The sequence below is a fragment of the Rhinopithecus roxellana genome, chromosome 5, assembly GCF_007565055.1.
Source record: "Rhinopithecus roxellana isolate Shanxi Qingling chromosome 5, ASM756505v1, whole genome shotgun sequence".
NCBI lineage: Eukaryota > Metazoa > Chordata > Mammalia > Primates > Cercopithecidae > Rhinopithecus > Rhinopithecus roxellana.
In genome coordinates this window covers 8,859,982-8,884,142 of record NC_044553.1, presented here as the reverse complement: position 1 = coordinate 8,884,142, position 24,161 = coordinate 8,859,982, and the positions used below count along the sequence as shown (strand labels likewise).

General features: G+C 36.7%; 1 protein-coding gene across 1 annotated transcript in view; it reads left to right on the top strand.

The window, feature by feature from the left end:
• TXNDC16 (thioredoxin domain containing 16) overlaps positions 1 to 24,161 on the top strand; it is a 116,619-nt gene that overhangs the window by 18,661 nt on the left and 73,797 nt on the right. Inside the window, exons 6-8 of the mRNA XM_030931503.1 lie at positions 11,741 to 11,862; positions 15,863 to 15,953; positions 19,454 to 19,604. Coding sequence (XP_030787363.1) covers positions 11,741 to 11,862; positions 15,863 to 15,953; positions 19,454 to 19,604 — 364 coding nt within the window. The remainder of the gene's footprint in view (positions 1 to 11,740; positions 11,863 to 15,862; positions 15,954 to 19,453; positions 19,605 to 24,161) is intronic.

Sequence of the window (24,161 nt, the reverse complement as noted above, 5' to 3'; positions counted from 1 at the left end):
CAAACCTCACAGGGGGCAAGCTGCCCTCACCATACCACACTTGGCACACAAGCAGTACATTGCAGTTTTCTAGAGAAAATTGAGGTCAAGGACATAGGCCCATTCCTCTCCTAATCCTTTAGGCCCCTATGCTTATATGTACATCTGCATTCCTAGCTCCACTGCCTCCATTTTGAGGCCTCCTTATCAGAGCCCTTGGCTAAGGTGCTTTTCTTATCTTTGAGTCAGGGCCTTTCCACTCCTACCCACACCCCTTTTGTTCCCTCAAGTCCAGGGGTCCATAAAGAAGTGGGGCCTATTGTTTGCGACTCCTTGGGATGAGATGAGTCCTTGTGTCTGCACTGCCTGCACTGCATCCACCTGACCCTTGCCTGTGGTCATCCCAAGGGATAAAAAATGTAACATTGTTGAGCCAGCACCTCTCTTTTTTGCATCTTGTTTGCACCTTCCTAAGTAAGTGAAACCTTGATTATTACTTTTAGTTTGGCTTGTTGTTGTTCTGATTGACCACTTTAACACCTGATTGCCCAGCAAAGAGCTGTAGGCAGGCAAGTGATGTGATCAGATTAGTATTTGAGAGATCTTTCTGGTGGATGTGAGATACGTCTATGGGGTTTGAGCACGTGTATAAACCATTCTGTGACCATTGTATAATCTAGGGAGGTAGAATAGATACAGCAAAAGGGGGTTTTTCTTTTTAATGCCTAGGAGGGGAAATTAGCTGGACTTGGTAATGGTTAATTTGGTAATAGTAGAACTACAAACTTGTTAATTCTTGATCTCTTCTTCTCTCCTACCTCGTGCTACCCAGATCTAGTCTGATCACTATCTGAAATAGGCAAGGAAGAAGAGCAAATTTACAGAATATGAGTCTACTTTAGCAAGTGGAATGTCCATCATGCCTCAGTTAGGCATATATAGGAATTTGAGCCCTGGAGCAGTGTACATCCAGGTGTTGTCAACATATAGGTCAGCCAGGGAGCATCCTAGGGCAATAACACCACTTAAGAAACTGAGAGAAAAAAATAAATGTCAAGGAAGCAGAATTCCAAAGAGACAACATCCTCATTTTTGTTTAAAATGTGAGAAAATGACTTATGTAATACAGTATTTTATAAAATTTCCGGCTGGGCGCAGTGGCTCATGCCTGTAATCCCAGCACTTTGGGAGGCCGAGGCAGGGTGGATCACGAGGTCAGGAGATCGAGACCATCCTGGCAAACATGGTGAATACAAAAAAAAGTTAGCCGGGTGTGGTGGCGGGCGCCTATAGTCCCAGCTACTCGGGAGGCTGAGGCAGGAGAATGGCGTGAACCCGGGAGGCGGAGCTTGCAGTGAGCGGAGATCGTGCCACTGCACTCCAGCCTGGGTGACAAAGGGAGACTCCGTCTCAAAAAAAAAAAAAAGTTCCCAGGAATATTTACAGTGTTCAAGAACTATACCAAAAAGTATGCTGTCTCATAGCTGTACCTTGCAAATTGCCATGAAGAACAACCTATCTTCTTACTTTTGTATGGTAAAACCATCAGTTTGAAATACCCAGTTCCTGGCTAGCAGTTTTTTTCTCTGTTGTACTCTTACAGTTGCATACTATTCATAAAAATAGATTTGAACTGGCCAGGCGCGGTGGCTTAGGCCTGTAATCCCAGCACTTTGCAACTCTTTTTTTCTAATACACAGACACACACACATATACAGACATATACTGATATGTTCTTATATAATATATACAAAAATATACATTTTATCTATTATATAAGAGGTATAATATATATACACATATATATACCTAGGTATTACATATATGTGTATATATATGTATATATGTATATATACACAAATACATATATAGGTATTATATATAATATATAATAGATATATAAATATAAATATATGTAATAGGTATTAAATAAATACATATATAGGTATATATAAATATGTAGAATAGGTATTATATATAAATATGTAGAATAGGTATTATATATAATTATAAAGAATAGGTATTAATAATTACTATAATTATATTCTATATAATTATATATAATACATATTATGTATTATAGGTATTATACATAATTTATGTAATATGTCTGTAATAATTTATATAATAGGTATTATAATAATAGGTATTATATATAAATACACACATATATATACCTTGGTATAATATATATACCAGTATATGAAAGATGGATTTCTACATACTAATTTTGTGTCTTTCAACCTTATGGATTTTTATTATAAATTGAAAAATGAACTAGTTACACCTATTATACTTATTAATAATCAGCAAAATAGTATTTCTCTTATATTAAGGATATTATTATTGTAACTTATTACTAAGCAATTTTTTGTTTATATTCTTGCCTTTTTTCTAAGATACTGTTATCTACTATTAGATACGTACATAAGAGCTGTATATATATCATCTATAATTCTACATTTACATTTTATTAGTAAACAGGCAAGTCAAAATTTCCTGGGATTGCCTCCATTTACAAAAATTCATTGACATACATATGAAAATATATTAATTTTACCTACTGCATTATTTTTTATCTAAATCCACTACTTAGCCTAATAATAAGAAATATTTACAGATGTTTGGATTGTTCTCAAAATACTTGTTTATGAACTAAAAGCTTGCATTACAGAATATATGTTATTTTATTTGGCTTGCTTTTTAAAAATGTGTAACCCATGCTATTACTTTTATCCCAAAGCATTTGAATTGTTCCTTATTTAGAATGTGTTACTCTGGACCAGTGACCTACAGTTATACTTGAACTTTGCTACTTCGTCAACAGAAAAGATCAACGTTTTAGATAATTTGTTATTTTCAGAACATAGAGTTGAAGAAAAAATTAAGTTAGTGAAATCTGAGATAGAATAACAAGTATAAACTTAGGATGATCTTTATACTAATTGTCAATATTTGAAACATATATTTTTGGACCATTATCGTCAATTATGTACCTTTTTTGATAGGATATTTACAATATTGCTGAAACATTGATTGAAAATATAGTGACATGTCAGTCTATTAAAATTTTCTCACATTGATTTTGCAGGATATAGTAAGTGAAATACATCAAACGGTTAGGGCATAGCATAATACTTTTTACATAGGAGAGGGGGTGTTAAGTCCTAAACTCTGAAGAGTCTGAGTTGTTACCCTACTTGTGTGTCTGTGTTTTATATATATATGTATGTTATACACACATAGAAGACTTCTGAATTAGAGAACTGACCTTACAGCAATAACAGCAGCCAGAGTAGCATGATAGTGCTATCTTCATAGCTAGTTCTCTGCAGAATGACAAGGCAAGAGTCAGATGCTTATTCCTATACATAGCAAGGTTTGAAGGAGAACTTCAACATTATTAATATCCGAGTTTATATAGGAGCTGACACACTTACTCTTCCCCTCTGAAAAGAAAGTGCTTATCTTTTACTGTGGAATGTAAGAGCAGAAGAGGAAGGCCTCTATCCCTAAATATAAGCATTTGACTCTGGAGAAGAGAAGATAGTGTGTAGAAAAAACAAAAATTATTTTTCCTCTGTTCCCACAAAGCATAGAATACTTCTGCGACCAGATGTTTGAGGAGTCTTCTCCACATACCAACTCTGTAGCTGACATCAGCGGGGTGTCCTGTCATTCAATTCTGAGGGTACCTACCTGAAGATAGTATCAGATCCTGCATGTTGAAGGCCAAGTCCCCAAGACTGCCCCCTACCTGAGATGCCAGTCACATAGGATAGAAGCTCCCATGCTTCTGTCTGAACAGCCATAAATTTGGGTTCTCATGGCTCCAACAAGCCCCTCATCGGGCTTGGCTATTTCTCTAGAGTGGCTCACAGAACTCAGGGAAACAATTATTTACATTTATTGGTTTATTACAAAGGGTATTGCAAAGGATACAGATGAAAAGATGCATAGGGCAGGGCACATGGGAAGGGGCGTGGAGCTTCCATGCCCTCCCCTGGCGTGCCACCCTCCAGGAACTTCTGTGCATTTTGCTATCTGGAAACTCTTCAAGCTCTGTCTCTTTGGGGTTTTATGGAGACTTTGTTGTGTAGATATGATTGATTAAACCATTGGCCATTGGTGACCAAGTAACCTTCAGCCCCTCTCTCCTCCTCAGAGATTGAGGGTTGGAGCTGAAAGTCCTAACCCTCTAATCATGCCTTGGTCTTTTAGTACCAGGCCTCATCCCAAAGCTATTCGCCAGCTATCAGTGAGCACATTAGCTTACACAAGACATCAGTTTGGTGGAGATTGTAAGGATATCAAGAGTTGTATGCCAGGAAACGGGGCTGGGGACCAAATATATATTTTGCAATATCACAGATATGTTTTATTTCTCTTTGAATGGAAGCAGATGGCTCCTAGAGAAAAGGAAACATGCCTAGAATTAGAATTCTCCATTTTTCTATCTTGCTAGATTTGATCTTCAGGAGACTTGATCTGTGTGGGAGCACTGGGAGAGCAACATAGGATTTCCTTCTACAGGGGCACATATAACTGCATATAGTATACATGTATGTGGCATAAATATTACAAGGTTTCACAAAAACTGAACATATTGGTTGATAGGAATGATATGGGGAAGCTGGGGGTGGGGGATGAAGGACTTTTAGGTAGACTCTTTAGTCTTTAACTTTCTTGGTACCTTTTGTGTTTCGAATCCTATAAAAGTATTAACACTTTGTGAAATAAATGAAATTTAAATTAAAAATGAGAATTTGGATTTATAGTCTAAAAATTCTTAACTCTGCTTTCTAAATAACAAAGTGAAAAGTGGTAGAATTGAGTGGTTCATTCACTATTTGGGGAAAATTTTACTTCCAGCTTCCAGATGGGGTTAAGAATGGTAATACAGTTGGCCCTCTATATTCACAGGTTCTGCATCTGTGGATTCAACTCCAAGTGCATCAAAAATATTTGAAAAAAGCAATCAAATATAACAATATAACAGTAAAAAAATATAAAATTTAAAATATGGTATAACATATATACTATATTATATATACTATATATACACTATATATACTACATATACACTATACTATATATATACTATAACATATATACTATATAAAACATAGTATAACATAGCATTTACATTGTATTAGGTATAAGTAATTTAGAGATTTTTTTTTTTTTTTTTTTTTTTGAGACGGAGTCTCGCTCTGTCGCCCAGGCTGGAGTGCAGTGGCCGGATCTCAGCTCACTGCAAGCTCCGCCTCCCGGGTTCACGCCATTCTCCTGCCTCAGCCTCCGGAGTAGCTGGGACTGCAGGCGCACGCCACCTCGCCCAGCTAGTTTTTTTTGTATTTTTTTAGTAGAGACGGAGTTTCACCTTGTTAGCCAGGATGGTCTTGATCTCCTGACCTCGTGATCCGCCCATCTCGGCCTCCCAAAATGCTGGGATTACAAGCTTGAGCCACCGCGCCTGGCCAATTTAGAGATGATTTAAAGTATACAGGGAGATGTGTGTAGGTTATAGCAAATTCTCTGCCATTTTATATGGGACTTGAGCATCCATGGGTTTTGGTATCCAAGAATCAATCCTGGATATTAATCCCCTGAGGATACTGAGAGATGATTGTATTTAGAAAAGGAAAGTAACAACTGATTTTTATATTTATTAATTAATTATTATTATTATTATTTTGAGATGGAGTCTCACTCTGTCACTCAGGCTGGAGTGCAATGGCGCAATATCGGCTCACTGCAACCTCTGCCTCCTGGGTTCAAGCAATTCTTCTGCCTTAGCCTCCTGAGTAGCTGGGATTACAGGCTTGCGCCACCATGCCTGGCTATTTTTTTTTTTTTTTTTTTTGTATTTTTAGTAGAGACAGGGTTTTACCATGTTGGTCAGGCTGGTCTCGAACTCCTGACCTTGTGATCCGCCCGCCTTGGCCTCCCGAAATGTTGGGATTACAGGTGTGAGCCACTGCGCCCGGCCCAAGTGATTTTTATTGATTGAGAATATGAGCAATTTATATTTATTTTCCTTGTTCTTGTGTGTTATATTTGCAGTCTCATGAGATTATTGTGATGATCAAAATAACACGTGAAAATAAGGTGTTATGGATTTTGCCCACTGCTCTAAAATGTTATTTGTTTTATATATATATATATATAAATGCAGGAAGTTTTATTTATCAGTTAGTAAGAAAAAACAAATGTGAATTCGTGGTGTGGCAATTGCTGGGGATATTTGCCATGAGGCAGCAGTTGCAATGAAAGGCCATTCTTCTTCTTCTTTTTTTTCTCTTTTCCACTCTTGTTGCCCAGGCTGGAATGCAGTGGCGCGATTTCGGCCTTGTGCAACCCCCACCTCCTGGGTTTACGCGATTCTCCTGCTTCAGCCTCACGAGTAGCTGGGATTACAGGCATTTGCCACCATGGCCGGCTAATTTTTTGTGTTTTTAGTAGAGACAGGGTTTCACCATGTTGGCCAAGCTGGTCTCAAACTCTGGAACTCAGGTGATCCACCGCCTTAGCCTCCCAAAGTGCTGGGATTACAGAAAGTGAGCTACCATGCCCAGCCCATTCTTTTTTACCTGCTCATAGTTGACCCCTAAGAATCCTCAGGCCAGGTGAGGTGGCTCACACTGTAATGCCAGCACTTTGGGAGGCTAAGGAAAGAGGATCACTTGAGGCCAGGAGTTCAAGACCAGCCTGGGCAATATAATGAGACCCCAGTCTCTACAAAAAAATTTTAGAAATTAGCCAGGCATGGTGATGTGTGCGTGTCATCCCAGTTCCTCGGATGAAGCTGAGACAGGAGAATGGCTCGAGCCCAGAAGCTTGAGGCTGCAGTAAGCTATGATTTTGCCACTCAGCCTGTGTGACGGAGCAAGACCCTTAAAAAATAAATAAATAAAATGATGCAAAAGAAAAAAATCACCAAGTGATGCAAAAAGAAAAGATAATCCAGTAAGAGACAGTGAAACCTCATTGACTCTTTATTAAGATATGGTACTTCTTGTGACAATACTGTATTTTATTAGAAAATAGAAGTTCCTTTCCTTTTATGTTACCATACTACTCATAACATGAACTTCAAATATTAGAAGATTTATTTTTAACTGTCATAGTGTCTACTAATATTTTATTCTTTAACACATTATTGCAGACCGTAAGGATTGAGTGTTTAGGCATTGTTACTGTATAACCTCAGGGGAAAGTTACTTTTACAACTGTCCTCCTCTAAAACTCCTGAACTGTGCCCATGCTGGTCTCTTCTCATTCTTTTATCTGTATCAGATTTGTTCCTATACAATATTGTCAGGTGGGTTCCTGTTCGATAATGACATACTTTTTACTGGGAAATTATAAGAAAAAATTGCTTTTCTTAGATTTGAATTCCTCACAGCTCTGTTAATTGGTATTAATGGTTATATCTCCAAGCTGCAAAGTTTTATACAAAGTGCTTCTACCAGTACATACGTGGTACATGACATATATTAGGTGCTTAAATTTTGGATTTGTGGATGGTGAATTTGGAAGTTTTACTTTTTGGTTGTTAAGAATGGGAAGACCAGAAATACTCTTAAATTTTAAGGTCATAAAATTATTTCTAGTAGTAAGAATTTTATAAGACACAAGCTAATAGGAGAATATATAATTTATGACAAAAGACTGATGTTTGTGAACTTTATTATTGTGCTCTTAAGAGGTGACTTCTACCTGTTTGGTTTGTTTTTAATCTGTGTTAATTTGGAAATACTTATTAAAAGAGTTCGGGATATTTCTTTTTGTATGTGAATCTGCCCCGTCATAATACACAGTAATTAATTTAGATAAAAGTCATTTCTTCCTCTCTTTTTTTTCCTGGGGGTTTTGGTATGGTAAAATATTTACATTTTCCTTTTTGTTGGGTTCTGAGAATTTGAGTGATGACAGAAATGTAATAGAAAAATTGTATCTTGAAAAAAATTGAGTTGCCTGCTGCTCTAAAAGTAGGGTCAGGTAGACCCTTCGTTGTTTTTCTTTCTGACACCCACTCAATTCTTGGCCAAATATCTTATCTACCTAATAGTTATTGCAGGAAAATCTCAGGAAAAGCATGCCAAAGAAAATGAAGGCCTTTCTGGGACAGGAAGAACCTAGTTAGAGCAGCCCCAGGCTGTTTTACCCCATCAACAGAGCAAGAAAATCCCAAGAGATACTTTTCCTTTAACCCATTTTTGTCAGTATTTCTCCTCTTTGGAACTGGAGTAAGGGAGCACAGACTGTGGAATGGATCCTCATATTCTGAAAATTAATATATTAAGGAATATATTAAAGTGAGGAAGCCATTGGGAGAAATCATAGAGATCATTACATTATGAATGTCATTAGTCATGGATAATGACTACTTAATGAGCTTTGGGACATTAGGCAGGGTAACCTCTTTAAGCCCCATGACCTTATCTTTAAAATGGGGTTAATGATAGTTCTTCTTTCAGATGGTTGCCATGAAAATTAAACAAGACAGAGTGCATTGCTGAGGATTTTTAGTTATAAGCCCTAGAATCTGGGTCTGACTGGCTTAAGCAGAAAAGGATTTGGAGGGGATATAGGAAATCTCAGCCTCGCTAGAAGAGCTGGAGAACTGGACTCAAAGGTTAAACAGCTCTGGATACAGTGAAAATTATGATACAGAATGAGTCTGAGGAGGACAGCTGCATTATTGCTGAGCATTGGATACTACGGCTTACATTACCTGCATTGGGGCTGTGACTAACACTTGTCATTGCTACCTTTGAAGCCAACTGTTATTGCCACTGCCTCTTGAAATAATTCTTTACTGTTCCTTGTTCTTGGTATCACTTGCTCCTGCTTCAGAATCTCAGGCAAGTGATTGTTTGTCAGATAGTCATGTCTTGTAACGAGGAACCTGGGAAAGCAAGGTTGACAGTGTGATCTTTCACTTGGGCTCTGCCTACCTTGAAGACTTTGAAAACTGGACAAAGCAAAAGGGAGTGGGCAGCCCCCAAATTGACAAATTGCCACTATTCATAAAGTGCTTAGTACTATGCCTAGCATGTGGTAAGTACCTAATAAATATTTGCCAGTCTTTATTGCAAACAATGGTTGGGGAGGGTTGTACACTCAGACTTAATTTTTGAAGCAAATAGATTGGAGATAATAAAACAATAAAAGTCATGACTAGGTGAATGTAATTTCCAAGCCTAGAATTTACATGGTAGTCCAATTAAGTTAACTAGATTGTACCTCCCAACTGTTTTGAAGTAACTAAAGGGTGATTCTGGACTTGTTAGTCAAAATGTATAGGCAGCCAATAGTTCAGCTTGCCACTGAGACTCCATTGCCATTCTTTAGTTGCCACCTTTCCACCTGGTTTCCCATTTTTATGAGTGGTCAATAATACAATTTAGAAAATTCTGGCCTTGGTGTCAGAAGCTCTACCAGCAACTAGAAGTATGATTTGGAGCAGGTTACTTAGTCTCTCAGATTGCTGCCTGTGTGTGAGTATGTGTGTAATACTGTTCCAGAAGTATTGTTGAAGGGTTAAATGAAAACCTGAAAATATCTAGCACATAGTGAATACTGCCCAGCAAATATTTCTTATAAAAACAAAACAAGAGCCCTGGGAATGATAGAAGATCAAGTTTTACATTTCTTTTAAAAAGTGAAACAAATCTGTAATGAACGGGTAAATATTTCAGCCAGCATAAGTTAGGGCAGCGCTTTCAGGGTGCCTGCTAAGTGGAAATATTTTTATAGTAATACTAAGGCATTATTTGGCTTTTTCACTTTCATTCCCTGGTGAATGGGGGTTCTAGAGGCTACATGATGTGTGATGTCACAACAGATTGGATACAGGAGCAGAAATGAATATCCAGCTGTCTTCTATTTAGTCCGATATTAAAGATATTTGCAAAAATGTAAAACAAGGGCAGGCGCGGTGGCTCACGCCTGTTATCCCAGCACGTTGGGAGGCCGAGGTGGGCAGATCACTAGGTCAGGAGTTTGAGACCAGCCTGGCCAATATAGTAAAACTGCATCTCTACTAAAAATACAAAAAAAAAAAAAAAATAGCCAGGTGTGGAGGTGCGCACCTCTAGTCCCAGCTACTCAGGAGGCTGAGGCAGAAGAATTGCTTGAACCCAGGATGTGGAGGTTGCAGTGAGCTGAGATCATGCCACTGCACTCCAGCCTGGGCAATAGAGCAAGACTCCATCTCAAAAAAAAAAAAGGTAAAACAATACCATTCTTCTCACTAAGTTTTCCTTTGGTTTTGTAAACTTTAGTTATTTTTTTAAATAAAAAGTATTTATGTTAACATGTAATAGTGTTTATTTTTAAGAATTAATAAATATTTTTAAACTCCTGTTTTAATTTCTATTTTGTCAACTACTGATAAACATAGCTTACATAAACAAAAGCTCCTTGAGGACCTCAGTAATTTTAAAAGATATAAAAGTTTCCTGAGACCAAATGTTTGAGAACTGCTGTATTAGGAAAAACTTTATAGGAGGAACTGTGTTGGACTAATTTATTTGAAGTATTTGAGTGAGCCTTTGTTTATTTAAGTATGTGGACCTGCAACATGAAAATTTTGAAAAGTTTTCAAAAGTTTTTGAAGTTTAGCCTATCAAAAATACACAACTTGTACACATGGGGATTAAGTGGAATGAGTTGTTAGGGATAGATAATTTATACAGAAGTAGACATCTTTAAAAAAGGGATAATTTGGGATGAATAAATATGATCAGTCAGTCTGATTTATGCACCGAAGGGATGATTTGGAAGAATTAGTCAGGTGGAAAGATCACTGGACTGGTACTGAGAACACCTGTTCTGTATTCTGTCCCTGGCTTCTTGATTCAATAAATGTGTTTTTGAGTAAACTCTTCAGTGTTTTGAACTTCCATTTCTTCAAATAAAGAATGGGAGTAAGTAATTCCTGCCCTACTTTTTCTTTCATTCATTCAATAAATATTTATTGAATATCTACAGTGTACTAGGCTGTATTATAAGTTTTTACAGATATAGTGATAAAATACACAAAATCCTTGCCTCAAGGGCGTGAGGGTTTAATGAGAAAGGTGGGGATAAACAAGTAAATAAATATATAAATAATTATAAATTGTAATAAGTACTATAAAGGAATCAACTAGTGAAATAAGAGGAAAATGCTACAGGCTTTACTTACACAACACCAACAGGGAAGACTTCTCTGAGGCAATGATGTTTAATCTGAGATCATACTTATGAAATGGAGCAAAAGGAGTAGCTTCCAGCAAAGAAAACTGTGTGCAGAGGCTCTGAGGTTTGCCTAGAATGTTGTAAACATGAGGAATGGTAGAACAAAATGAGGTTGGAGAGGTAGACAAGGTCTAGGTCTTGTCAGACCTTACAGGCCATGCAAAGAAGCCTGCTGTTTAGGTTTGTGAAGGGCTTAAATGTGTTCAAGGCTGAGACATCTATGTGGGATTATTTGGCCAGATTAGGGTGTTAGTGAATACAGTTTTAATCTTTTGAGACCATTGTAATAGAGAATGAACACCATCTCACAACTGTCCCTGGTTGATGTTCTCAGAGACAGATTAATGATCTGGAGAGTGATTCTAATTTAGTATCATTAAAATGCTTACATTATCACTACTGATAATTTGTTCAATGGAGATATATTTCTCTTTTGGTTAGGTTAACAGAAGTGTGGTGTCACTAAATACATATCAGATTTTTCTACTAATTATGTCTGTATTTATTTCAGTGCTCTTCTTTTTAATGAAGTGAAATATATTACCAACGTGGAAGACCTTCAGAACATAGAAAATGCTCTGAAAGGAAAAGCAAATATTATATTTTCATATGTAAGAGCCATTGGAATACCAGGTATTCTTTGACTTTTGCTTTAATCTTTGCTGTGCCTTTGTACTTATGTATGCTGAAGTACTTAAAATAGTGTATTTTCTGACTACAGTCTTAATATTTAAAATAAATCTAAAGCGTCTTTACTATTACGCCATTTTTCTTTAAATGGGCAGCATAATATAGTGATTGAACGAGAACTCTCTAGGTTAGACTTCTTGCCATACTGATTACTTGTAGTGAGCCCTTGGACAAGTTACTTAACTTCAGTTTCCTAGTGATTAAGATGGGGAAAATAAATCGTGCCTACCTCTTAGTGTAATTGTGAGAATCAAATGAACTTTAATGAATAATTAAAATTATTTTAATTAATTAAATGAATAATTAAATGGTTCCTGGAGTATAGTAGGTGCTCTCAAAGTGTTAGCTATTTCTTTCTGATTTCCTTATAGCCCTCCTGTACCTGGTGTAGTAGTGTCCAGTATTCAGTAAATAATGTTGACTAGCTTAGATTGGAAGGAGCAAAGATAGAGTAAGGGAGAAAAATAGGAAGTTATTGCAATAAGTCAAGCAAGAGATGATGCTGGGTGGCTTGGACCAGGGTGAGGGCAATGGAGGTGGCAGTAAGTTTGAATTTTAGCAGTGTTTGGAAAGTAAAACTAACTGAGTTTGCTGATCTATTGGATATAGATTGAGAAATAGTGGAGACAAGGGTGGTTCTGGGGTTTGGGCCTGAGCTACTTGAAAGGTGAATTTGCTAGCAACTGAGGTTCAGAAGACTGGGAATAGATAGTTTGAAGAGGAAGCTCTTGGAATTCACTTTTTGACAATCATACTTGTGAAATACCAAATAGACATTCAAGTAGAGACATCAATATGGTAGTTGGATATTACTAGACTGCATTTTATGTTGGGAGTACAGACGAGGGATGTAAATTTGAGAAATAAAGCTGTGAGACCAGAAGAGATCACTGAGTGAGTCTAGAAGGAAAAGAGAAGACTGAACCTGTTAGATACTTCAACATTTATGTATCAGTAAGGTAAGGAGGAACTGGTAAGGGAGACAGAATGAATGTGGTAGAAGTGCCCAGTAAGCAAGGTAAAGATAGAATTTTAAGGAGGAGAGCAGGAACAATTGTGTCAAATGATGCTGAAAGGTTGATTTAAGATCAGAAGTGCCAAGTGGCCGTTATGCCTAGCAGTGTAGAAGTTACTGGTGACCTTGACAGGCACAGTTTCTGTAGAGTGGTAGGGGTATCAGGCCTAGTAGGAGGGATATAAGACAGAATAGGTAGAGAGCAATTGAAGACTGAATACGGAGACTTGTTGGCAAAGTTTTGCTATTGGGAAGGAGAAATACGGGGCACTGACTGGAAGAATATATGGGGTTAGGAGAAGAATTTTTTAAAAAGCATATTTATAAACGAGAAAGATCCAGTAGGAAAGGGGAAATGCCTCACACGGGAAAAAGAGGGGAGAGTTGCTGGAGCAAAATTTTCAAGTAGGCAAGAGAGGATGGAATCTAATGAACAAGGGCAGGGATTGTTCTTGGGTGGGAGCACAGAAGATTCATCTCTGGTAACCAGAGGGATGAGAAAATACGAGCATCCATTCTGCCAAGTGGGCAGATAGATACGATGCTAAGAGTTTATAAAAGTTTTTTGGTTTTTTTTAATTGGTTCTTTGTTCTCAGTGAAATAGACACAAAATCGTCAGCTAGTTTGAGGGAAGAGTTGAGAGAGCTATTTCGGAGGCCTGGAAGTAAAGAATGGTTGTTAGGCAGCAATAATAGTTAATATCAGCAATTTAAAGTGACACCATTAGCATGGTGATGCTAGCTTGTTTTGGCTTCCCTCCTCCTCTCCCCAGCTATGTTTCCTTTTGTAGCCGTTAAGTATTGAACAGGCCAAGCACTGAGTTAACTTGGATTATATTTTTTAGCCTAAAAAACACGGCAGGGAAATTATTGTAAAGATTGACCAGGGAATTTAAGCTTAATTAGGGGGAAAGAGAAGACCAGAGAGGGAGGACCTATGGATTGTAGGTCCTGATGGGTTAGAGTTGTGTGCTATACAGAGTGAGCTGGAGATGTGTGTTTGTGTGGGGGAGGAGGCTAGATATGGAAATTAAAGAGGGGATTGCAGTAATTGGTAATTGCAAGGTGTAGAGTTAGTGGTTAAGATATGATTGAAGAAAGATGACTGGAATAAAGAAGGCCAAGGCCTGAGAGACTGGGATTTTGAAAGGATCATCTATGTGGATAATCATAAAATTCCCAAGGATTAAGACAGGGGTAGTACTAGAGAGAGTGACATTGTGACAGAAGCTAAATTCTTCATGGAATGACGGGGAGTGATCCTGGTTGGGGTGTTTTGGGTGACTCCAAGGTGGGGTGGTGAGTAGAATAATCTGATGATACGCAATGCAAGTGCTAGGAGAATATGTAGGGGATGGGAAGATAATCGTCTGGAAATGACAATGAGGAGAAAAAGGAAAATAAAACATGAAAAGGAGGAATCATCAAAGAAATACTTCAAGAAAATTTCCCGGAACTGAAGGTTTGAGCTTCCAGATGGAATGGACCCATTGAGTCCCAACAGAGTGGATTACCACAGAGCCACACTAAAACATCCTATTTTGAAATTTTAGAATATTAGATTAAAAGACTATTCTAAAATCTTCCAGAGGGGAAAGAAGAGTTTGCAGTTCAAGGATCGAGAATCAGAATGGTATTGAACTTCTTAAATTGCTGCACTAGAAATGGAAGGAAATGGAGCAGTGTTTTCAGAATTCTCAGGGGAAATGACTAGAACCTAGAATTCTGTACCCAGCCGACTATAGCTAATTGTGAAAATAAAATTAAGACACTTTCAGATGTGCAGGACTGCAAAAGTTATCTATTCCGTATGTCCTCTTGTAGGAAGGTGTTAGATAATGGGCACAAGGGAGCAATAAAGAAGACGATACTGGAAAACAGGCAAAAGGACCCAACACAAGAGAGGGAGTAAGAGAATCCTAAGGATGGCAGTTGTGCAGCAGGCCAGGTAGCAAGAGTCCATCTTAGAGCAAATCAGAAGGCACTGTAGAAATGTTTACAAGAAGATGGATTTGGTAGTATACTTGATATATTTGAAGTATTGAGAGAGTTAGAAAATTGTGGAAGAGTTTAGGAAGAAATTAGGAAAAAACTCAAACAAAAATTTTAAAAAGATAGTTATAACTATAGTGAAGAAGTTGCTCAAAAAGGGAAAGTGGCCATTCTGTACCATATGGCTCATCTGTAAATAGTATTTACTGTGTCAACAAAGTAAATACTAGATATTGATCTAATAAAAGTTAGAACTATATTGGGAGAGTTGGGATGGGACGTGTTTACATTTGTGGAGCTGAGTTTCAGGAAAGAGAGATGATTTGTCATATTCCACAGTAGGAAGTCAACAGATAATACTAAAACTCATTATATACATTAAGTTATATATGATACACACACACACACATATGTATGAAATAAAGAGTTGAGATAAAAGAAATAAGAAATAAGAGTCGAAAGGGCTTGTCCTTTGGGAATTGTAAATGCAGTAGAGGGTGGGGGAGTGGCTATTTTTCTTAATATGCCTTATAAAATTATTGTTTTCTTTCAGTGTAAGTTTGATTAAAAAACCTAACCCAGAAATAATATACACAAACACATACACAAATAAAACTGAACATGAAAATTGTATGATGCATTCATATTCTCTTCCCTACTACTAGAAAGAAACCACCACAAATTTGTTGTATATTATATTCTTAAGTAAAACTCATTTTCTACTCCCTCTGAATTCTTCTCTTACCTTGAATAGAATAGACTTTTTATAACTTCTTTTAACTGCCTGCATTTTCCCAACTAGTATCCCTGTGAAGCATTTTTCTTTAAATGTAGTAGAACATAAAGGAGGGTAGGATAATATTCAGAATAGAAGTTTACACAGAGTCACACAAACTAATTTTTCCTGTCTTCCAACTCCCTTTATCTCTTCTTCAGAGCACAGAGCAGTCATGGAAGCTGCTTTTGTGTATGGGACTACATACCAATTTGTCTTAACCACAGAAATTGCCCTTTTGGAAAATATTGGGTATGTATAAAAAGCGTATGTCAAAATTTAAAGGTTTTTTTTTCTTGTTCACTTATTTCACATTACTTAGCATTTCCATTATACTCCCACAGCATAGGCTTAGATAAAGGAATCATAGCTGATGTGAATATATAAATGAAACCTGAAATCCTCTATTACTATCGTCTGCTGTATTACAGTCTTAAAATATACAGAAGTGATGTTAGACTAAGGTAGCGAAGGCAGTGTGGATAAGCCACGAGATGTGAGTGGCCAAGTGGGATATCTTAGGAATGAATCTCCTGCGGTGATCAGATGGGGGGGATAAAATAACAGCATTCAAAATGAAGCTTCAGAAATTCTTTGTGAGACTTTTGTAAGTTACTTTGTCATAATAATCTTAAATGTATTTAGATACAGTTTTTGAACAGAACGTTTGAGTGTTTATTTTTCTTGTCTAGTTTACAATTTTAGGTGGAAGCCTATTTTCCACACTTTCTGGCTGGGCAACCTAGGTTTAAAGTTTTCTTTCTTTTTTGTTTGACTTCAAAACGCTCTTCAGGAAAATTAATCCAAAACAGGGCAAAATGGTGATTGTATGACCTTTTAATGCCATCCAAGAGTTTTTAATGAGCCCTCCTGCTGACCTCTCAGGAAACAGCAGCTATATGATATGCCACACACAGAGATGTTTAAAGCCCAGATGTTTTACAGCTCTACATTTAGAGGCTAGTGCATAGCAAACTGATAAGGTGAAATGACTTTTGAGGAAAGGGGAGTAGGGAGAGAAGAAAGTTTCTACAAAGAGAAGTTATATTTTTATTGCTCTGTATGACATTGACCAGCATTCCTTTTTCCATTAGTCTCTCCTTATTGACCTGTCTCATTCTGCTGGTTCTCTCATTAATGAGTTAAATAAAGTGGATGCATACTCACTGTTTGTCTGTACTGCTGATTTCCCATCCTGGAATAGGGGAAGCCTTGTTATTCTCCATACCACAGTGATTGCATGCTAGCCCCACCATTTCTCTGGGGGTTAGTTGTTTGTATTCTCTCATGTTACCAGCCTCTATATTTTTTAGTTAATGAATAGTTGCAAATAATAGTGTTATTAAAGCATAAAGAGGTGGTTATTTATTGGCAAGGTATAGGTCCTATTGTTTACCTTACACATCCTGTTCAGTAAGTTATACTACACATATATATAGTATATGTGTGTGTATATATAGTGTGTGTGTATATATACACACACAGAATATGTATATATATTCTGATCTAAGACTAAGGCATGGTATTGTTCTGTAAGATTTTTTTGCTTTTCCCATTTTTTTAAATGGGAATTTAAAAATGCAGAGTTATCTTCTTATCCTGTTTTTCATTTGCTTTGAGTATATGATGTATTGGGGAAGTTTGGATTATCATTTCTTCATAGGTAACAAGACGGTGATGAGTCATCCCTGGACCTGAGGTGACAGGGAGAGACTATAGATTCTGAATATAGTGGTGCTGTGATATCACTTCTGGATAAAGTAGTTGGCTATTTGGGTTATCTCCTCACAGGAGTGAGGTGAATACATTCTTTCTTTCACTTGTTAATTCTTTCATTCAGCAAATATTTATTGAATGCTTTCTATGTGGTGTAGACACTATTCTAGTTTCTGGCGTTATAACATCAGTTAAGACTAGTATATTAATTGCTGTATCATATTGGATCTGAGTGTGTTTGCAATTATTTATTAAGAAAAGCATTTATGATAGATAGTAAAAGATAGCATGCCATAGACTCCAGTATTTTCTGCTACTTCCCTATATTCCCTTCCTAAAAAATCTGTGGGCCAAGAAGGATATTACCCATGCCCCATAAATGTTACAATCCATTAAATCAGAGGTGGGCACCTGACCTAGGGCCAGCGAATCCATTGGCTTACTTGAGCAAATGAGAGAGATGAGAGATCCTCTCTCCCAGGAACTTCGAATTGGACATGGAAAAGCTGGATTATACAGCAGGGTAGCTGTTCTGCTCACAGGAATGTTTTGCCCACTTGTAAGTAAAACAGAAAGATGTCTTCCCAGATTGAATTGAGAGCTGAAAAGTGTTAATGGCAAACGAAGGTCCCTGAACTCTTCCTGTTCAGGTCTCTGCATTTATTCTCTAACTTTTCTCTGATCCAGTTATTTGAATTTTCCTTACATTCTGTGAGATTCTCTTATAAACTTCAAATAAGTTTCACTGTTTTTATTTTCCGTTATCTGCAAGCAAATGATCCCTGATAAAATAATTTTCCAACATTATTCTGTTGTTTCAGAGGCTGTGATTCAGAGTCCAGCCTTAACTAGGACCTCCTGCACCTCAACACTTTCCTTTCAGCAGTATGTGACTATTCAGGAATCTCCTCAACAAGTTATATGCTTTGATTGCATCTTAGGTTTTGTTTGAAATGCCCATTTGTCCTATCTTATTGGAGGGGTCATTCTCTCCGTTTTTGTTTTTTAAGCTCTGCAATAATCTCCCTTTTCTTCCCCTTCCTTCTCCTTTCTAGTTTGAAGCAGAAAGAAATATTTCCTTGTTCCTTGTAGTATTTTTGCATATTATAATAGCACTTACAAACTACATTTTAATTGTTTGACTAACTGTCTCTCCTTCAAGGATGTAATTGTCTTATTTACCTTTATCTGTTGTGTTTAGCACAGGGCCTCACCCATAGTAGGGATTAAGTAAATCTTTGAGTGACTATTTCTTTAATCATTGAATTGATTAGAAATTACTTTGCAATTAAATTTGACATCAGTGAACCTTGTCAGCTCAGTTTAAATATGTCTCAAGAATTAAAATAGCATTTTAAAAATAAATTTTTGTAGTATTTTGCCAAACCCTACTAATGCCATATGGATATTTCTAAAATGCTATTTTAATGTTGGCAAACCTTATCTCCACTATAAGTTTATCTTTGAATTCTCATACTGAAGAGAATGCCAAAGCTCAAATTATAAGCCATATTTGCTGAGTTTTGTAATATTTCAGATACAAACTCACAAACTCCCACAAACTGTCACATGGTTTCTATTTTAGACTGTTTTGGCTGAAGTTTATTCAAAACAGCTTCGGGTTTAAATTAAATTTAGAAAATTTGCGTTACAAAGCTCCATTTAGCATAGCTCTAGAAAAGCAACTATATTTGAAGATAATCTCATTGTCCGCAAGGTGACAGCCTTTTATGGAAGAAAGATTATAGTCTTGCCTGTAACCTATTATAATTTAGAAACTACCATATTAAAGAGTTCAGAAAAAAAAATTGTTTATACAACTCACGTGGTTTGTTCAGATATTAAGGTTAATTTTCTTTAATATCCTATATCTTGTTTTTTGCCCAAGTTCATTTAATTTTATACTCTTTCAGGCTTTTACTAAAATAATAATTCAAAAGTATGAGACTTAAGACAAAATTTATTGTTACATCTTTTTGGATGGTAGAAGGATCACATATTGAACCTCATTAAGTTAATTAATTTTTAATTTATAGCTCTGAGGATGTGGAATATGCACATCTCTACTTTTTTCATTGTAAACTAGTCTTGGACTTGACCCAGCAATGTAGAAGAACACTAATGGAACAGCCATTGACTACACTGAACATTCACCTGTTTATTAAGACAATGAAAGCACCTCTGCTGGTATGTGTCTTATTTTATATTTTTATTTGCTTTCTACTGCCCATATAATTGCAAAAGGTATGTGTCTTATTTTAACATACATAAAATATATTAAGTTTTGATTTACAGATGCATGTTTTACTAGATGAATGACAGTTATATCTTTTCCTTTTTTTCCCTCATTTTGAGGGATTTAGTAATAATTCCTTATTAAAGGCAGAATAGAAAATAGACTATCCATTAAATGACATTTTAATACCTTCATATATTATTGCATTGAAACCCAAATAAAGCATTGTGTAAGTGAAAATATTCTGTGGTAGTAATAATGAACTCTGGGTCTTGGTGAGCACTCACAGATCACAAAGACCACGCATCATGGTTAAGAAAAGACCTCTCTTTTTTTTTTTTTTTTTTTTTTTTTTGAGACAGAGTCTTGCTCTGTTGCCCAGGCTGGAGTGCAGTTCTGTTGCCCAGGCTGGAGTGCAGTGGCACAATCTTGGTTCACTGCAAGCTCCGCCTCCCAGGTTCACGCCATCCTCCTGCCTCAGCCTCCTGAGTAGCTGGGACTACAGCCACACGCTGCCACACCCGGCTAATTTTTTGTGTTTTTAGTAGAGATGGGGTTTCACCTTGTTAGCCACGATGATCTTGATCTCTTGACCTTGTGATCCACCCACCTCAGCCTCCCAAAGTGCTGGGATTACAGGTGTGAGCCACCGCGCCTGGCCAAGACCTCTTTTATGAATGCTTTGATCACTATTTTAAAAATTGGTAGATATTAGGACTTAGGATTTCTGGTGCTCCAGTTTCCTTACCATTAGCCTGAGAGAATGTTGTAGAGACACTCGGTGATGGTGATCAGCAAACTGTTCTCTCTCAAAAGTTGAAGGGTTGTGCTGAGCATATATAAAATCTTCAGTAGATCTTCTCATTCAGTATGTCTTTTTTAAAATATAAAAATGATGCATGTGTATTATAAGTAATCCAAACATTACAGCCAAGTATGAAGGAAAAGTTTTAAGAAGTCATTTAATCCCTTCACTCAGAAGTTAACTTTAGATGACCCCCACACCTGTCATCTTTGCACCCACATGGATGCATAGAGATAGGAGAATGAATGGATTAATGGACATGTCATATCGTGTGTACTACTTTATAGTAAGATGTCTAATCTTGAGTTTAATAGAAGAAAATGAAACTGATGTGAAACTAGAGGGATTATGGAACTTTTGATAAGTGTTTTTCATCAGTAGAGGGCTCTTTAAGGAATATTGTCTCAAGTGTTTAAAATGGTTATGAAAGACATTAAGAAATTGAAATCATTATATTTTAAAACTTTGTTTCCATTTTAGATAGTATTGACTTTTTCCTACCTGTGAAAGATGAGAAAATTAGCTTCATATGTTTATTTCCATCTCAGCTCCCTTGTCCTTCTGATTTGTGTTCATTTTGTTCTTTGAACATTATCAAGGTCTATGATATTTATATTCAGTATACTCTGTTTTGTAACCATAATTCCCTCTTCTTAAAAAGCATTGCTTCTGCACTTAAATAGATTCAGAGCTCGCCACCACAGTTTTATGGGCTTTATTCCTTAGTTCTTTTTTTTTTGAGACAGAGTCTCACTCTGTTGCCCAGGCTGGAGTGCAGTGGCGCGATCTCGGCTCACTTCAAGCTCCACCTCCCGGGTTCACACCATTCTCCTGCCTCAGCCTCCCGAGTAGCTGGGACTACAGGCACCCGCCACCACACCTGGCTAATTTTTTTTGTATTTTTTAGTAGAGACGGGGTTTTACCATGTTAACCAGGATGGTCTCGATCTCCTGACCTTGTGATCCGCCCACCTTGACCTACCAAAGTGCTGGGATTACATGCATGAGCCACCATGCCCGGCCATTCCTTAGTTCTTTAAATGACTTTTTTCTGTGGTTGGATTTTGACTACAAGCATTTTTTTTTTTTTTAAGAAAGCGGTTTAAAGGTCTTTCTTTCCTTTCACATTGGGAGAATACCCTCTGAATTTGTTTTAAGCTTCCATACTAGCATAGAGCAGAGATAAAGAGAAAGGACAGTTCACTGTATGGTTCTTCACTATTTCCCTCCAGGTTCATTTCCTTCTCTTTGACTAGTGGAGTATTATTAAGAATTCTCAGGATTTTGTCTTTCATCATTGGGGGTAAGATTAGGACTCATACCTAGCTTTACTAAAAATCTGTTTTTATTTTACTACAACATTCTGGCTTGAAGTTGTGCCCTTTCCTAAAGTTTCTGCTCATGAATTTTTTTTTTTTTTTGGCTGTATTTCAAAACTATTTTTTGTTTTTGTAGATAGATAATAAGGAGGAAGATTATCTGATCTTGTTTCACTTTACGATGCTTACTAGGAATTATGTAGCATTAATTTTGAAATTAAAAAACCAAAACTTTGGAAACTTTTTATTGACTTAAATTAAGTGTGGTTTTACCTGAAAGCATAACATGGCAAAAAATTTAGGCCATCATTTATATTGCATTCTGTAGGAACAACAGCCCCTTGAAATACACATTTTATAAAATACAATGTGAATGGTACTTCCTAGAATTGTGCCATGCAGGTGACCCTATTCTAACTGCTGTTCACCTAAAAGGAATATTAAATTGTCAATCAAAGTCTGAAGTAGGGTTTGCTTCAACACTTTCACAGAATAACGCATAAGCGTTTTATTTGTTTGAACTTTTTTTTCCTAGACAACTAGGGAACCGGGATATAGGATTCAGGCAGAGGTTCCAGAAGCCCTGGTAGACACTGAAATAGGTAGGAATGACCAGTAGCATGAAGCCAAGAAAGATGTGAAAGGCTGAACTGAAGATCAGTGCTGAATTGGAAAGCTAAGCTGAGAATTCAAACCTTGATGTCAGCCTAGAAATACCTGGCAGAGTGAGGCCTAGAAGCACAGATTTGTGGACTTTCATAGACCAGAACAGAGAAAATGAATGTAGAGTACAGAAAAGGAGACAAAGCCTCGAAAGATTCCTTGAGACTATTGGAGGGTGGCTAAGGTCTTACCCCAGTGGAATTAGGAAGGTGTTAGAATCCTCAGCTGGTTTGGTCACTTTTATGTTTTAGTACTTTAAACATTTGACCAAATCAGTGTTTGAGGTTGTTTTTTGTTCTTAAATAATACATTTGAGGTTTAAAAAACTGAGTAACGTCAAACCCTTTTATAGGAAACACCTCTTAGACCAAAATTTGTTCTAACTGGGTTATATCCTTTGATGGTATAGTTAACTGGAATGAGATAGAGAGGTCCTGAAAGTTCGTACCTAAATTTGCTGACTTCTTACAGGTTCTTGTTAGTAGCTGACTTCATAGTTGACTTTGAATTCATGTTTCTTGCTTTATTCTTATTCTCTCATAGTACCACTGAAGCTCATTTCCCTACCTCCCCCGCTTATCTTAGACATTATTCTATATACAAGCCCTTAGGGTTTAATCATGGTTGGGTTTTGTGTGTTTAGTAAGATGCTTTGCAAATTAGCCTGGGTTTCTGGGTTCAGGATCTGAAATAATTTGGTATGTTTACAAAGTCTTTTTATAAACTAATAAAAATGGAAAGTAGGATTCAGGCTTTTTTGTAAACTGCATTGTGTCTGATCATTGCAATTACATGTATTATTAGTTCACTTCTAAGCATATGAAAATAGATGCAGATTGCTTTTGTGTGTGTGTTTATTGCTTTTTTTTCTTTTAGGTAAACAGGGTACTTGGACACCTAATTGTAGACATATAACACAACTATGTCTTATACTCATGATGGGAGGTGTGTCCTTTTGATCATGTCAAACTGAAAATAAATCTTGAGCATAGAATTTTTAAGTGAATTTCAATCTTAAATAGGTTAAGTAAGATTCTGCCAGATATGGAGTTGTTTTAGATGTATTATTAAGGTTCCCAACAGTGAACACAGATGGGAAAATGGTTCAATTATTGTCCTGTTGGCAAATACCAAGGACATTTTAGAATGCTGATGATTTTCTCCATGATAGATTCAGCTTACATTTGTAGATAGAAGGAAAGCTTTTATCTGAATTCCAAGAAGAATTCTCAAGTGTAAATATCTGATAAAATGTTAAAAAATCGGTAAGTGTACACATTTTTAATAATTTCTGAAATTTTTACATTATTTTTTGTTTGTTCATCTAGCTGTCTGTCTCAGACAGATTCAAAACACTTGGATTAAATTAAACCTACTCTTTTATGTAGGAAATTAGAAAGATGCTGTTATGATTTATTCATTTAGCTCCTATTTCTAGAAAACTTATGTGGCAGTGTGCAATATTGTACAGCATAGTGTTTCCTAACATGGTTGTTTTAGAGCCTTTTTTTCATTGTTGTAAAAACCACATAAGATTACCCTCACAACAGTGTTAAAGTGTGTAATACAGTATTAGCTGATGTACGTTGTTGTACAGCAGATCTCTGGAACTTTTTAATATTGCATGACTGAAACTCTATACTCATTAAACACACAACTTCACATCTCCCCTCTACCTGACCCCAGTCCTTGATACCACCAGTCTACTTTCCATTTGTATG